General features: G+C 40.6%; 3 protein-coding genes across 3 annotated transcripts; all 3 read right to left on the bottom strand.

The window, feature by feature from the left end:
* Positions 1-1108: 1108 nt before the first annotated feature.
* LOC109482020 (tyrosine-protein kinase receptor Tie-1-like) lies at positions 1109-4334 on the bottom strand. Its single transcript, XM_019784658.1, has 8 exons — positions 4104-4334; positions 3715-3828; positions 3195-3382; positions 2728-2841; positions 2214-2328; positions 1900-1996; positions 1605-1704; positions 1109-1343 (listed from the first exon to the last, which is right to left on the bottom strand). The coding sequence occupies exons 1-8, from the start codon at positions 4300-4302 to the stop codon at positions 1269-1271; spliced, it is 1002 nt and encodes a 333-aa protein (XP_019640217.1). The 5' UTR covers positions 4303-4334; the 3' UTR covers positions 1109-1268.
* A 718-nt stretch (positions 4335-5052) lies between these two features.
* LOC109482039 (kin of IRRE-like protein 1) lies at positions 5053-7698 on the bottom strand. The gene is made up of 5 exons (XM_019784692.1): positions 7429-7698; positions 6826-7080; positions 6312-6480; positions 5893-6044; positions 5053-5210 (listed from the first exon to the last, which is right to left on the bottom strand). The coding sequence occupies exons 1-5, from the start codon at positions 7664-7666 to the stop codon at positions 5188-5190; spliced, it is 837 nt and encodes a 278-aa protein (XP_019640251.1). The 5' UTR covers positions 7667-7698; the 3' UTR covers positions 5053-5187.
* On the bottom strand, positions 7668-11292 carry LOC109481948 (cell adhesion molecule 3-like). The gene is made up of 3 exons (XM_019784565.1): positions 10503-11292; positions 8169-8397; positions 7668-7704 (listed from the first exon to the last, which is right to left on the bottom strand). Exons 1-3 carry the CDS (start codon positions 10945-10947, stop codon positions 7668-7670), a joined length of 711 nt encoding a protein of 236 aa, XP_019640124.1. The 5' UTR covers positions 10948-11292.
* Positions 11293-15622: the final 4330 nt, after the last annotated feature.

The raw sequence follows: 15622 nt of genomic DNA, 5'->3' as shown, positions 1-15622 counted from the left end.
GTAAACTGTTCATGAACCTGATTAAAACGTGACTGGAGATGAGTTCGGACATGCGTAATATTACTTACTAAACTTGAGTTGCTTATGATTTACATAACGTTTCAGCGATACGCAACGATATCTAGAAATACCAATTATCATACAATAAATGCGTACAGATATCATAGCCTTTGCTCTCCACAGAATACGGTCTGTAATAAAGGCCACGGTGCAAATTATACTGTGCTCAATACAGCGTTCATGTGCAAAAATGTCATGGTATAAGGGAATATCGAGTTACACAAGAAACAAGTTCTTAAAGAGCAGGCTTGCACTATATAAGAACCCAATAAATTCGGCTAACGTAAACTACCAGGCCCCATTCTGTCCCTGACTACCGTGGTGGTAACATGGGCACAGGGCTCTTAAAGACACTTTGTGTTTGTAACATATTGACAACAGATAAGGAATTTATGTACATGTACAGTCTGTTTTACAGAAAGAAGATAGCCTCACCTTACCCAGAATATAGAATTACACCACTGTACTGTTTTGCCAAGGTTTGGTGGTGTTATAGATTGGCCGGCAGTTACTTGAACAGTTCTAACAGAGATCCAGTCTACATGTATACTAGTGCTGCTTTCTCATACTACCAAATTGACACCACAATTGCAACCCATATTTCTAGACTCACTTACTATCCAAGCTAATTCAGTTGTGAGGTTGCCATTTTAGATATCTATAATTAGAGGCTTTGATGAAATGTTGACAAGACAGTTTGAAAAATTGAAATTTGACCACAAAGTTGGTTTTCCAGAAACTGAAAGTTGCAGATAGTATTTTCTTGATTTATGTGACTCAGTTACAGCTATCCCGATCATTCTGCATGGTTTGATATTGTTAGTTTGAAAACCAGTATAGAAAAAACATTTGAATTTGTTCAAAAAGAGTGACAGTTATTATGCTAATCTGTCCCTGCCATTGTTTTCGGTGGCTGGACCGTCTAGGATGTTTATTAGTTTATGTGGTTATGGGGGTCAATTCACTATTCAAGCTGCTGGAGAAGCCACAGTGGGGAGTACTTCCTTATTGCGTCGCCCTGGGCACCGAATCCTCCAGTTTAAGTAAACTCAACTCTTAACAAATGGCAGGGACTTAGCAAAAAAGCAACAACATGCAACAAAATAGAATGGCTTTTCGTCTTTATTGCAATAGTCATGGATACATACAGGGTTCAATGTTTACTGATAATGTAATGTAGCAATGTTTGTAGATAACATTTGATGTTACTAGCAGACCTCTTCAGCTGACCGCTCCAGGTTGGCGTATTGATGCTCGTCGTACTGATTCAGCATGATGTGATCCTGGGGAAATAATGATAAAGACAACGTCATTAGCCATTTATCTAATACGTTACTACAGTATAATCTACAACCTTATCTATCATTATCAATATATATACACAATTCAACCAGATAATTACCTGGGGGTAATCATTAGAGGAAACAATATTTTACCTACTCGTGTGTAGTTATCAAACAAATGTGTCTCCATTCTCCAGTCATCAAGGTACTCATTGCATATTTCGGACTTAATTCAACAAATATGTAATGACATTCACCAACCTTCTCATCCACTACTAGCCTTGATAAAGCAGCCGAGAGCTCAGAAAAGGGAGGTCTCTCGTCAGGTAAGAAATGCCAACAGTTCTCCATGATGAAATATCTGTGAGACAACGAATTACGGCAGATAATGAAGAAATGCTGTCTAAACCGTTTCGCAAAGAACATCTAATTTTGTGTTTGATTTTCTACTGTACGCCGTATGTTAACAAATGAGAACGTTTGAGCTGTCATAAGCAAATGAACAAAAATGACAATAGGAATGATTGTTGTATATTAAGAATTTCTACAGACTTACAGATCGCCTGTGCAGTGCGTTGGCTTCTGTAATATCATCCCCATTTGAACCTCCAAAGCAGCCTGCTGTGCTGACATGGTAGGATACGGTGTGGAACCTATGGGGGGCAAAAAGATGAACTACACATGGTCTTGACTAACAAACTACTGCTCTGTTTATTCTTTCTCAAACACATCCACGGCACCAGTTACCATGGTGACAGACGTCTGGTACAAGTCAATGGCCTTATGTGTTTGGACCATGTGTTGTGGAAGACCAGTCAAAGACAAGTTAGAATCTTGAATGGTTTTGAATAAATAAAACTTGATACATACCTAATGTAACAATTTCGTAAAGCAGCACACCAAAAGACCACACATCGCTTTTGGTCGTGTAGAGCCTTTCTATGGACAGAGTCTCTGGAGCCATCCAGCGTAGGGGGAGGGGTGACTGTCAAAGGACATATGGTCAGCATTATTGTCATCTTGCTACTACACATTCTGTGACTCACATAATATGCCCAGTTATTTAAGATCAGGTACATTTTTTCTAATATTCAAATGTCAAATTAAAATGTCAACCTTTCTCCAGAAGCCAGTGTTCCTACCAATATTTGTCGTAGCTTGACTGGTTTTTGCATTTTGTTTAAAATAATGAAAACAATATGATTGTTGTGTGGGTTGGATGTGTGGGTTGAAGTCCTCTCCCCTGCATGACAGTCCAACCAACTAACAGTCTCCTATGGTACTGCAAATGCACCATGTATTTATTGATGGCGATTCTACCCAAAGGCAGTTTATTTTTTGCACTACGGCTCTAGCTCTATACACGGTAAGCAAGTCAACTTACATCTTTAACTTTCTTGTATTCTGGTCCATCCCTTGCCAGACCGAAGTCCGATACTTTACACGTCTTGTTCTTCCCTACTAGAACGTTTCTGGCTGCAAGATCTCTGTGGATGCACTGGAGAAGGTTTTATGCGGTATGTAAAAGAGTAGTTATTTTACTCGCTACAATTACAATGTGCAAGCAGCATCCTCTCTCTGTCACACGCACACACACACACACACATGCACGCACACACACACACACACACACACACACACACACACACACACACACACACACACACACACACACACACACACACACATATATATACATGTATATACGTTGTAAGTTTTAAGTACAGACAGAAGTTAGATTAGTAGAAGTTATACCATTCTTCAACGCATTCTGTACTCATTGTCCTTGTGTCAGTTTACAATTAGCCATCGGGCTGCAATAAAGAAAGTTAATTTCAAGCAAGCATCTACCTGTTTGGACGCTAGATAACACATTCCCTTGGACACCTGCCAGGCGAATGAGATGAGGTCAGTGTTCTGCAGGGTCCTGCTCTCCGTGTGCAGGTTTGCGTACGTCACGTTCCGTGCGGCTCGGTCATTCCTCAAGAACGACAAGAGATCTCCGTTGGGCACGTATTCAACTACCAGCATGACCGGATCTGGAACAATATATTGTAACGTATGTATGCGTTATTTGGCATCATTTATCAAGCAATCAAACATCATAGACCCACCCAATATTACCCGGGCACCATTGAGAACTTTTCAGCGTGCCGCTAGACTAGGTTCTCCTCCAGTTACATCGTCACACCGTTCAAACCTCTGTTTCAAAGTCCTTATACAGCCAATGTTTCTACAGCCAATCTTCTAAGCAACACCGTTAGAAAATCTACATCGATTCCAAAAGAGAGGAGCTTTCATCTACGTAGTCAACAAACCTGACACAATCAACAACAATGTAGAATATGCAGTTATATTGAATGAGAATTACCTGATTTTGTACAGTACCCTAGCAGTGTGACGACATTTGGGTGTGGGTCCAGCAGTCGCATCATCATCCTCAGTTCCTTCAACACGTCGTCCCGAACTTCAGATGAGGCGTGGGCTGGAAAATGACATGAAACATTGAGATATACTGACAGTAGAGGTAACACACTTACTCTTCAAGCAGACTTTTAGGACTCGTCTTATTTCTTGACGAGTTTGTAGGCCTTTAAATCGGGCTTTCATCTTTTTGCCAGCCAACCTTCGGGGGTTAAATGCATCGCCATGCCAATTTGATACTCGCATTGTTGTTGAACACTATGAAACAGGATGAATAATTTTCATGATTCTTGTTCTGTTGCAACTTTCACCTCTGACTTTGTACTTGATGCATACCTTTCACAGTTTTGACAGCAACGATCATCGTCGACGACCTTGCTTGATCATGGACGAAGTGCGCTTTTGCCTTGTGGACTTTCCCGAACTGGCCCTCCCCTAGTTCTTCCAGGAATGTTATTTGGTCTGGGTTGAACTCCATATCCCTTCCCTCTGGTTCCACGACATGGGCACCGCTGCTGTCTCTACTGTGGTACATGTATGTGATGTGGTCGTTTTCATGTGGCAGCTGGTACTGCAACACAAGGGCATACATCTTTCTGATTAATCCTTTATCATTATTGGCGTGCTATGTTTTTTTTTTAAATTCAATTCAATTTTTATCAACACAATTCGCAGACATTAGTCTGAATTTTGTTGTTCTGAACAAAATGGTAGGCAAGCACTTCCTCCAATCTGATCTAATTCATTATCCACTTCAAAAATTAAAAATAATCTGAAATCTAACATAAACATCGTTAAAGCAAGTACACACTCATTAACAATTACACTACATTATAAGTTCAATATAACATAAAAGGAGACGCCAGCGCCGTTAGGACATTTGCTTTTTAGAATATTGTGTAGACATAACTGATAAGTGAAACTGATAGTATGTAATGTATCGATTGTTGAACAGTGCATTTTGGAATTCAGTTTTCTACTGAACTTCCAAGAACTCGCAATGAAAAGAAGAGGATGAACTTGACTGCTGTAAAATGTACCTCAGACTGTCCATGAATGTCTAGACCCACCAGGACCTCCTCCTCTCTATGCCGGTGTCTTTGAATGTCCGAACTGTTTTGCCCATCTCTTGTATCTTGCGACTGTGTAAATACGACAGGAAACTACAACATGCCTTCATAGCAATTGCACATTTGTACAACATGGATTTCACCTAAAGCACGCATCAAAATACAAAGAGGGTCACCGGAATCTAAGACAAATTGCCTTGTGTGTCTACCATACCTCCGATCTCGCGTTGTCGACTGGGGTTTGCAGGTGGATGGTCGAATCGGTCACATCCATACTTTGGAATCTTACAGCATGCCCATTAGAAGTTCCATTCAGTGGTTGCAGTATGGTATCTTCTATCTCGAACTGGTCATTTTCCTCTGTCTTCCTGACCTATTGAGGAGAATACGGAGCACATGGATATAGACTATGCTCTTAGCAATATAGATTCTAGAACAATGTACGAGTGTGTTATATAGGAAAGATGCACACGCAATGTTAGGAGTACGTTACATCCTTACCAAATGACAACACCTCTTGGTGAAGTATAGCAGGACAAGGCAGACTACACAGGCACTACAGCCTAAACCAACTAGTAGGGGTAGTGAGAGGCTGGGATACGTAGTTCCTGTTAGGGGAGCAATATGATAACATTGTCTTAATATACATCATATAACAACAAGAAACATATCATGTAAAAACAATGTTTACTCAAGCAACTGTATGGATTTCAAAAACTGTCAGAAGTTTTAAGTAGCACCCACTACATTCCGTCGACGATAAGTCACTCATGATAAGCAGTGCAGATGCTATTTGAAACGTCTGACAGTTTTCCACATCTATCCAGTTGCTTGAGCAACAATTTCTCGTGTATCTCATTACCTGGATGTCTAACATACCAACGCATACAATATGTAACATTAGTTGATATACAACACAAACATTTAATGTAATACTACGCAGAGTCAGTTTTCTTTCGTCTATGTATTACTACGCATAGACAAAAGTAGAGTTAAAGTATAGCATTCATTATAAATTAGTATTCAATCAACTCAAGTCCATCTCTAAAACTTACCCATCGACGGTTTCAGCATCAGTACCCTACTATCCTGTCCGAATCGGTTGATGGCTGTACATGTGTAATGTGTGAAGTCGTCAGGCATGACGTTGTCTATGGCAAGTACCATGGTGACTCCTCTTGCTGAGAGCAACTGATACGCTGAAAACCTAGTTCAGTACAAAGACATACGGTCTTAAGATTCAACACCAAATTCTACATTCAATAGTAGGATTCTAACGCAATCGTGTCATTATATAGACTTGAAGGAACAATCTCTGAAGCCCCCGCATGTCACACATTCAGAGCCTTCCCCCGGCCACCAGCAGCCGACCAAAGTTGGCCGAAGTTTAGGAGCTGTCTGACCACTAAGAATCTATAACCTATACTTAACCAACAACATCGTTGAACAGAAGAATGGTCACAGAAAATTGAACCTGTGTTTTGTGCCGTTGCTCCATAGAGCGGTTCTGTTTCCATCCGATTCCGTCCATGACCAGAACGACTCGTTGACGGGAGGAACTGCTCCTACTTCACACCTCAGTTCTACTGCAGATCCAACTTCTGCATACACTACGTCACTACTGGGCATGATCACTGGTTTACCTACATGGAATCAAAGTGAGTGGGGACTTTAAAATGGGATTATTGTCTGTTGAAGAATGAAGTTGAAGTATGCCAATAGACAATAAACTAAGATATAGTCAACCTTTGTTACCCACATCTTGCATTGGGTACCACACATAGCAGATCTAGATGCAGAAAAAGATCGCGGTAAATATTTGTTTTAAAAGTTTAAGGATTGTATTCGAGAGCGAAGCATGATTTTGGGAAGGAGCTCCATGAATTTTGCAATCCATCGAAAGATATTGTTGCTACAGAGGAGAACCCAGTGGCACGCTGAAAACACTTGGGAATTTGCGTTTGCCGTTGAATGTATTTTCCACCTACCTGTAACTTCGATGAAGACTTCCTTTTCGTCCCGACCAAATCGAGAAGAATTGGCGATACAGACGTATTTACCGGTCATGGAGTAGCTCACGGCAGGTATAACCAGTGGGTTGGCCAGAATAGCACTGTTAGTGTTACTACTGTTTAACCAAGTAACCTTCGGAACTGGATTCCCTTCGGCAGCGCAGGTAAGTGTCAGCTTAGCTCCAACTGTCACTTGTTTGTGTTTAACATTGGTCAGGATTCTAGGTGGATCTGTAATGAAAAAGGAAACACGTATTCATCAATTGATTTAAATATTCTATATTTGGTATATTCTTCACAAAAACACATGTAATTATATAAGCACGATAATGCATGTTTGCAGATTGGACAAGGGTGCATATGCGTGAGGGCCGCGGCATTCCTTGGAAAAAAAGACGGGGCCGACATTGACTTCCAAAGACCTTTTACCTAGTGCTTACACTACCAATATGTGACGTATCCAGTGGAGCTCTGGTCTTCAGCTGTCCTGAAGACCAGAGAACTTGTAGTATGAATGGAATGATAGCGAAAGGAATACGATTAATAACAGTTCAACCGATTGCAATAGTCACAACTTACAAAAAACGTCCACTATCACCATTTTAGTTGTAGTTGCGATGGAGTTAGCAGCAGTACAGGAGAAGGTCCCACGTTGGTTTCTTCTGATGGCGCTGATGTGGAATTCAGGTTCAAGCGGCAATGGTACGCTTCTCGGAACTTCCCATGTGATAGTCGACGGTGGATTGCTTTCTACGTTACAGCTGATGGTCACGGGTTCCCCTTCAATCACCTGTACAGTTGCGCCATCTGTCGGCATTTCAGGGGACGACACAGTGATGCTCACCAACGGAGCATCTACATATTGGGCAAAGAAAGGATCACAATTAAATGCATCAATGATATCTAAAATGATTGTAAAGGAAATGTACCATCCCGTTGTTCTGAGTAGTTTAATGCAATAGTTTCTATTAGACCGCCTGACCATATAACTATAAATATACTCAAGCAAACGACGTGGTGTCTGTTAATAGCCTCTACTAGGCTTCGGGAAGCGGCTGGAAATAGCAGAAATTGGTCAAAAAGACAGATGATATGCCAGGGGAGTTCGTCCACGCTAACAGAACAGTTTGCCGTTTCCCTATCATCTGCCTATTTGACCAATTTCTATCCTTTCCATCCACTTTCCAAAGCCCGATAGAAGCCTAGGCTAGTCTGTCAATTATTCTTGTCAATAATGACGACGTAATTCAATGTAGGCTTACTCACATAGCACTTCCAAAGTTATCTGCGTAGTCAGTGGACGCAGCAGGTGAGTATACCCTGGCTGAGATGCTGTGCAAGCTACAGCTTGGCCATGATGCTCTCGTGTAATCCTAATGGTCGCCCGTATCTCGTTGTCATCTGTAGTTCCTTCCAATGGAGCTGCACCCAAGGACCATGACAATGTTGACGGGGGGTCTCCACCATGGCTGGTACAGGATAGCGTCAGTGTGGTTCCTTCTCTGACAGGGTTACTATAACCAGTGATAACAGGGGCTCCTGTCTGGGCTGGAAATGATATAATTGGGTGGACTTTAAGACTATGCCAATGTATACCGACCAAGGAGCTTATGTATGAGCTCCTTGATACAGACATACACATGTTCAGGCCACGATAAACCATACGATATCAGCATATACAAATTGTACCGCACACAGCCATAACAAGCAATAGACATCTTCCCTCCATGAACGAGGTTGGTGTTGTGTACAAACAAACCACCCCATTAGCAAGGCCGGCAGGTCAATGACCCAAAAACGACCAGACCAAAGAAATATATAGCCTGTCAAACAGGAGGTAAAAATAGATACACTGTGGTCAAACACAAACCACACTACTATAAAATAGGGGTGATAATGTAGAAATCCTTTTAAATTAAGCAATACAAATATACGACAACCTGCTAATGCACTCTAAAACACAAAGAGACTCAACAACTACCCACATACCAAAAATTATACCAAACCATCCACCAGATTTTCCAAACATTCAACACAAAAAGACCAACGTTAAACATTTTGTAAATATCAAACGCAAACAGCTAGGAAACCCAAATTTAAACCACTAAACCATAATAATAACAACTACATGCTACCTTAATATCGCACAAACAGTCCATAACGCGCCAACAATAGAATAAAAAAATTAAACTGCAGTACCAAGGTCAATCACCAGGGGCTCAAAGTCAACCTACACAATCTCCAAGGCCCCATCCATCAATCTGCCAAATATCATACAGTTCCTTTTCACCGATCTTCAGATATCAGACCAAAACATGAAACGGACCAAAAACAATGCCCCCATTACATGGAGGGTAATAAGTATATCGTTTACTCCTTTATTTGTTCATTTCTCGACTATAGTTGGAGTTAAATATCTCAGTTAAATATCTCCCAGACTGTCATAAACTTATAAACTATGGCTAGAAACTGGTGAAAACGAAAACTCTGCCACAACATGACGCATAGTTTCTGCGTACTTTGTGTCTATTTCCGTTTCAATGTCAATGTCACCGTCAGGTTGCACGTTGGCACGGTACCAACTCCCCGCCCGCAAAACTAACTTGGAAGCCACAATGCATGATCCCACCTGATCCCACCGTGCCACAACCTTTGTAAAGTTGCCTTAGCTATAGCATAGAGAGCAAAACAGGTCCGTGGTTTCTATTGACACCACTGTAAGTCGTGCATGCTCTAGACAGTAATAAACAATCCCATGGTTCTCAGCGAAGTTGAATGCTGACTGAATTTTTCTGTCGTCACCTGACTGAGCTCGAGGTTCGACCTTCTTGAACCCGTCTTACGGCACGATGCAAAACATGTCTGTGGTTTCTATTGACATTTTGGTCTACACAGTAAGCAATCCCAGCGTTCTTAGCGAAAGTGTAATGTTGTGCATGTACACAATCTGACCATACACGCCTACACAATATTAACTATGTATGGACCTGTTTTATATCTCCGTGACTATCTGAAGCGATTTCCCTATACGCACACACTATACAACACTGACAAAGTCCTTGCAAAACAATGGTCGTAATGATATAATGACATTACTAGGAATGATGATAATGACTATATACAATTTTAGTCAGGAAAACCTCCACTAAGATACGTAATCTAAGCGGAAGCTTTAGATTTTAACTAAGACCATCACAAGCAAAATGCATAATCTCGATCCTAAAATTGCGTTCTTGTGTGTGAAATCTACTCCTAGCACAAGAAATACTTGGGAAAACTAGAAAGGCCGGCATTTGCCCGGGAGCAAATACAACATATTTCAGCCCATCTCCCTCCCCATTAAATGGACTGTTCCAAACTCCTGACCCCTTTGTATAATATTCCAAAATATTTTCTGACTAAAGCGAGTGATTTGCTAATGCATCCAAGTTTAAAATTTCTCCTTTCAAATTTGACACGAAGTCAAAAAGATCTTATTTTCTTCATTCTATCCCTTTATCAAATTTCAGATAATTTGGCCCCAAAATTGAAGAAATTGAGTCCATTTAAAAATGGCAGGAGAAGGACCGGAGGAGAAGGGGAAGAAGAAACATGAGTAAACGCAATATTCCATCCATTCCTATTGTATAGACTGAAATACTAATGTCACTCACTGAGTACTGTCAACATGGCCTCCGCCGGTTCACCTCTGAGTTCTCTCACCCAGCAGCGAAACATCCCTCCATCTTCTGGTCGTACAGGGCTTATTAACAGGTTGTACTCCCCCTCGCCACCGGTCACGGAATACCTCGGGTGTCCAGAACTTCTACCCTCGGTCCGGAAGTGGAAATTCGGGGGACCGAACCATTTCACCGACGTGCTGGTCATTACGGAGTTAATTTTGCAGTAAAGAGTCGCACTTCCATTGACCACGGCGTCGGTATCAGACGGTTTGATCACATAGTCCACGCTGTGGCCAGCAGACAAGATCTTTCTTCCGAGTCTCGGTTGTAGCACTCCATTCTCGTTGATAGTTTGGGAGTTGACAGCTGCAACTTGAATGGCCACCAAAACGGCAACAATTGGCGAAATATTCACACAGATGAGCTGTAAGCTCATTTTGTTACTCTAACAAATTTGGTCAAGTGAAACAAAGTTTTTCTACCCAGGAAGTTGACTAAGTCTTGAAGGCAAGTTCCAAGTTCCTCTTTTGGAAGAATCTCAGTCGTAGTGACTAAAATTACTGCACATTTCCTTCTAAAACTTTTACCATTCTTCTTCAGTCATGGTGTCACTCTTACCTTACACAGGTTTGAGAACCTCCTATCAGATGCACAGCATTTCAGAACGAGCTATAGTGACGGAAAATAAATCTGCGTCTCGCACTAGTCGTCACATTGAACGTAGAAGTGAAAGAAGAACCACAACGTGAATTCATTTACACACAATGGAAACGCCATCATCTTTGGCCATAAGCCAATTGTGACAAAACACCTGTAGGAGCGTTTCAAAATCTTGGTTTTTATGATTTGCACTGTACAACTATTACTATTCCTTATTTGTAATGATTGCTATACTGTATACGTTCATAAAGGAAATACATAGATATCTCTCGTTAGCACTACTGGATTCTGTATTCTAATCCGAAAAGGAATCAAACAACGAAGCAGACAATTGATTTACTAAAAGGAAAATTTTGAATTGAATTTTATACCTACCAGGAGGGCGGTCATTGGTGGGAAGGTTCCCGCCAAATGCCACTAGGTTGTTAATTAAATCACACACCTTCAGACGTATGAATACGTCAACCATGACCTGAGAATATAGTGATAGTGATTTCAATAATCATATTTTAACAAACCATTTCTGGATTCTAGATCCCTAACTGCACTGACATGTACACATACAGTATCACCGTTAATAGATTGACGTTTACTACTATATTGTTAGCTGTAATTTGTAGACGTTCACAATATGACCTACCATTGACTCTTGAATATGTGTGAATGCTTCATGGTTCTGGATTTAACTTTTCCACTGACCCAATCTTTAAATTACTGCACGTGGCCTCCTAGGGTGCAGACAGTGACCTTCACGCTTCGCTACCCGGTTAAAGATTTATACTGTCAACAACACTGACGTTTCTGTGTTTGTGTACTTATCCCTGTATACAACAACCACCGAATGGATCTGGTGTGTTGTTGTATACTACATGCACATGTAATGTGGTTTTGTGGTAAGCCAATGAAAATGTTTTTTTGTTCAGGATTTGTGTGCAACAGTAAACAGTATCATGGTTGAAAGGTCTGAGCGTTGCTCACACGTGACCCTGCCATTGTGTACCTGTCACGTCGTGTGCACTTCGCCCCTGGGTGTTTACTGAGTGAGTAACTTTAGTGGCTCATTTGGATACCTGAGAAGGCAGGTTAGGTAGGGGAGGGGGGCAGAGGGGGAGGGGGGCACAAGCCAAGCGTTATCCACAGTAAATATACGTGGCTTCAAACAACCACAGCCATCAATAGGATAGTAGTACGAACTCAATGGATTTATAAGAGCAGTGGAAACTCAAACTTTATTTGAGATATTCAATGTTTGCATTGATGATGTAAGAAACATTTTAAAGTGTATGATAACAATTCAAAATGTATGACAATGCCATGTATATTTAAAACTAGTTGAGAGCTAACGTTTCACGTGACAACAGTAACGACAGTTCTTTGCACCCTAAAGATTGTGATAATATATACCAAAGCTTGTAATATACGAGGGAAAAACTATGTAATGTCCTGTATCACTTCATCAACTTTTGCCTATTTATAGCAATACCAACTTTATACCAATACCAACTCTATAGCAATACAAACTTTATAGCAATACAAACTTTATAGCAATACAAGCTTTATAGCAATACCAACTCTATAGCAATACAAACTTTATAGCAATACAAACTTTATAGCAATACAAACTCTATAGCAATACAAACTTTATAGCAATACAAACTTTATAGCAATACCAACTCTATAGCAATACCAACTCTATAGCAATACAAACTTTATAGCAATACAAACTTTATAGCAATACAAACTTTATAGCAATACCAACTCTATAGCAATACAAACTTTATAGCAATACAAACTTTATAGCAATACAAACTCTATAGCAATACAAACTTTATAGCAATACAAACTCTATAGCAATACAAACTTTATAGCAATACAAACTTTATAGCAATACAAACTCTATAGCAATACAAACTTTATAGCAATACAAACTTTATAGCACTACAAACTTTATACAGGTCTGCAATTCGTCAACATCATCAGACTTTTTAAATCAAGGCACGCGTGTTTTTTTAAGTATGTACATGTGCTTACATGTTTCTGACATTGTATTTAGTATCTTACATCAGGAAATTCCCTCAGTAAGGAGGGCTTGCCTTTCACAGTACCAGAGACTTCCCCTGGGCAGTGAGAGTTTGTCACACACACTAGGTTCACTGCATTTTGATATTGTAGACGGGTTTCTTAAGTGAATTGTATTTTCTACTCTTCAAGTATTCTTTTGGCACACAGAAGGATTGAATTTCTACACACAATGGAATATAAACAGTTGCAAAATTATGTACAGTAATAACGGGGCTGCGAATCGCCTTACATAGTTTCTCTTTCCTGTAACCTGTGCTCGACTTGGTACTCCAGTTGCTTCAGGTTTTCACTTGAGAGCTCTGCGGATGAGAAGTCGATGTACTTTATCCCACCAATCACCGTCTCTAGCCAGTCGTCTGGCTTGTAGTCCGTCATCTTCAGGGGGACAATCCCTTTTTTGTGGTTTTGCGCAAAGATGGCTTCTGGATACAAAGAAAGACAAATCGAAATAATTTTCAACAAACAGAAGTAAGCATCTTTCCTTAAAGATTGTTTCCAGCGCGTATAGAAATTATTTACATGTTACCAATTAAAAACCTGCAAATTGTCATAACAGCTGAATCTCTGCCGTTGTTGGAAACCTCTTCCTTGAATATGTGTAATGCTCAAAATGTGTAAGCCGGAAATGATAACTGCCTCACTTCATGAAGAAATTGCTTTTTTCAGTTGAGAAATTTTCTGCTCCGTGAGTGACAGACAGTGTAAAAAGTCAATGAAGCTGTATGTAACATTGCAAACCTAGATTGAATGAAAGGAGGGAAATATACAGATACCATTCTCGCAAGGCTTGCTTTTAGCGTAGTCCTCGGAAAAGGCGATGAGAACAATGGCGGCTTTTTTGATCGCTTCTGCCATGGAGCTGGTCAGGGTACCTTTCATGTGGATCTCGTCCATCCACACCTACAGCAACATTACAAGGTAACTAAAACATGCAAATGACTCATGATAAGACATGACTGATGTTTCACCATTTTTTTCTTACCTAGAGAGATCGACCATTAAGCTGAGTACTAGATACACAATTTTACCTACCTTGTAGCCCACTTTGTCCAGATGTTGTTTGATCTCTCGGACCTTCTCCTGTTGGCACCAGGAGTAACTGAGCATGATGTGATGGGAACAACCTTCTGGAAGAGGTTTAAGACGGGAATCACTCAGCTCTTCCAGTTCTGTGCAGGCAGAGAGGAAAGACGATAAGTCGTTCGGTGTGATATAACTAGCTGCCACCGCGACGCGTGCCTACGAAGCTGGTGTGTTACGCCGAAGGGAGGTTATACCAGCTATACAGATACAAAACCGGGCTGCATAATTCAAAATGAGGCTTATGACTAGGTTACCATATCATTAAGTTAAGACAAGACTACGAAGGTAGTGTTCTGTTTTGATAATGTGTTTGATTTGTTTTGTTTTGTTTTGAAAAGTAACATTTTCAATAGGTTTGATAGATGAAGCTAAGCTTAATCGATCCTCCATGGACGATATGATGACATTTTCAGCTAATTTCTAGCATTATGAACTAGCAGTCAAGTGGTCAGAAAGATACAAGCAAAGGTGACTAACCCAGAGGTCCGTCGATATCCTCCGTGGACTCTTCTTCCTGTGGGTTTCCGAACGGCTGCCTTTCTTCTTTAGTTTTGTCTGGTTTTGCTTCATTTTTCGCTGAAGAGCTGCATTCAGTGAGCCTGTGCATATATTTCATATATTTTATAAGTCAGCTGCTTTTCTACGACTTTTCAATTATGCATTCGGCACACAAAGGTTTCCCTCACACAATGAAATATAAACAGTTACAAAATGATGTAAAAAACCGGGATGCCTTACATAGCTTCTCTTTCCTCCAGCCTATGCTCGATTTGGTCCTCCAGCTGCTTCAGTTTATCACTTGAGGGCTCGAGCTCGGCGGATGAGAAGTCGATGTACTGTAGCCTACCAATCACCATCTCCAGCCAGCCCTCAGGCTTGTAGTCCGTCATCTTCAGGGCGACAATCCCCTTTCTGTGGTTTTGTGCCATGTGGGCTTCTGGATGTGAAGAAAGGCACTTTTTGATTGTCATTAAAATAACTCTTCTTGCTAGCTAAGTTTGAGCTAAGGATCTTGTTTAAAAACGGCTTCCTTGAATGTGTATCATACATTTACCTAATGGTTTAAACTCTGTAAGCAGGGAAGGATGAAAATTAAGTTTCACCGAATCACAGGAAGGGAGTCGTACAGTACTGAAGAAAGTGTGCAATGTCGAGACAATATCATCTCTGTCCGTTAAAACAATGAGTGAAAGCGCAAAAATTCAATAAAGCTAAAGTGTAACATTGCAAACCTAGATTGAATGAAAGGAGCAAAAAGATACAAATACCTCGCTTGCAATGCTCGT

Source organism: Branchiostoma belcheri, unplaced genomic scaffold (genome assembly GCF_001625305.1).
Source record: "Branchiostoma belcheri isolate BF01 breed outbred unplaced genomic scaffold, Haploidv18h27 scaffold59, whole genome shotgun sequence".
NCBI lineage: Eukaryota > Metazoa > Chordata > Leptocardii > Amphioxiformes > Branchiostomatidae > Branchiostoma > Branchiostoma belcheri.
The sequence above is the reverse complement of the archived record's forward strand: the minus strand, read 5'-3'. Positions and strand labels throughout refer to the sequence as shown.

Coding starts and splice junctions, on each gene's coding strand:
- LOC109482020 (XM_019784658.1), bottom strand. CDS start 4,302: ATGTACCACAGTAGAGACAGCAGCGGTGCCCATGTCGTGGAACCAGAG. Junction 3,383..3,714: donor AGGGTACTGTACAAAATCAG/GTAATTCTCATT, acceptor ATATTGTTCCAG/ATCCGGTCATGCTGGTAGTT. Junction 1,705..1,899: donor ACGCACTGCACAGGCGATCT/GTAAGTCTGTAG, acceptor GTTGTCTCACAG/ATATTTCATCATGGAGAACT.
- LOC109482039 (XM_019784692.1), bottom strand. CDS start 7,666: ATGCCGACAGATGGCGCAACTGTACAGGTGATTGAAGGGGAACCCGTG. Junction 6,481..6,825: donor AGTCTTCATCGAAGTTACAG/GTAGGTGGAAAA, acceptor GATTCCATGTAG/GTAAACCAGTGATCATGCCC. Junction 6,045..6,311: donor AGCAACGGCACAAAACACAG/GTTCAATTTTCT, acceptor GTACTGAACTAG/GTTTTCAGCGTATCAGTTGC.
- LOC109481948 (XM_019784565.1), bottom strand. CDS start 10,947: ATGAGCTTACAGCTCATCTGTGTGAATATTTCGCCAATTGTTGCCGTT. Junction 8,398..10,502: donor GGCCATGTTGACAGTACTCA/GTGAGTGACATT, acceptor TATCATTTCCAG/CCCAGACAGGAGCCCCTGTT. Junction 7,705..8,168: donor TGCACAGCATCTCAGCCAGG/GTATACTCACCT, acceptor CCCAATATGTAG/ATGCTCCGTTGGTGAGCATC.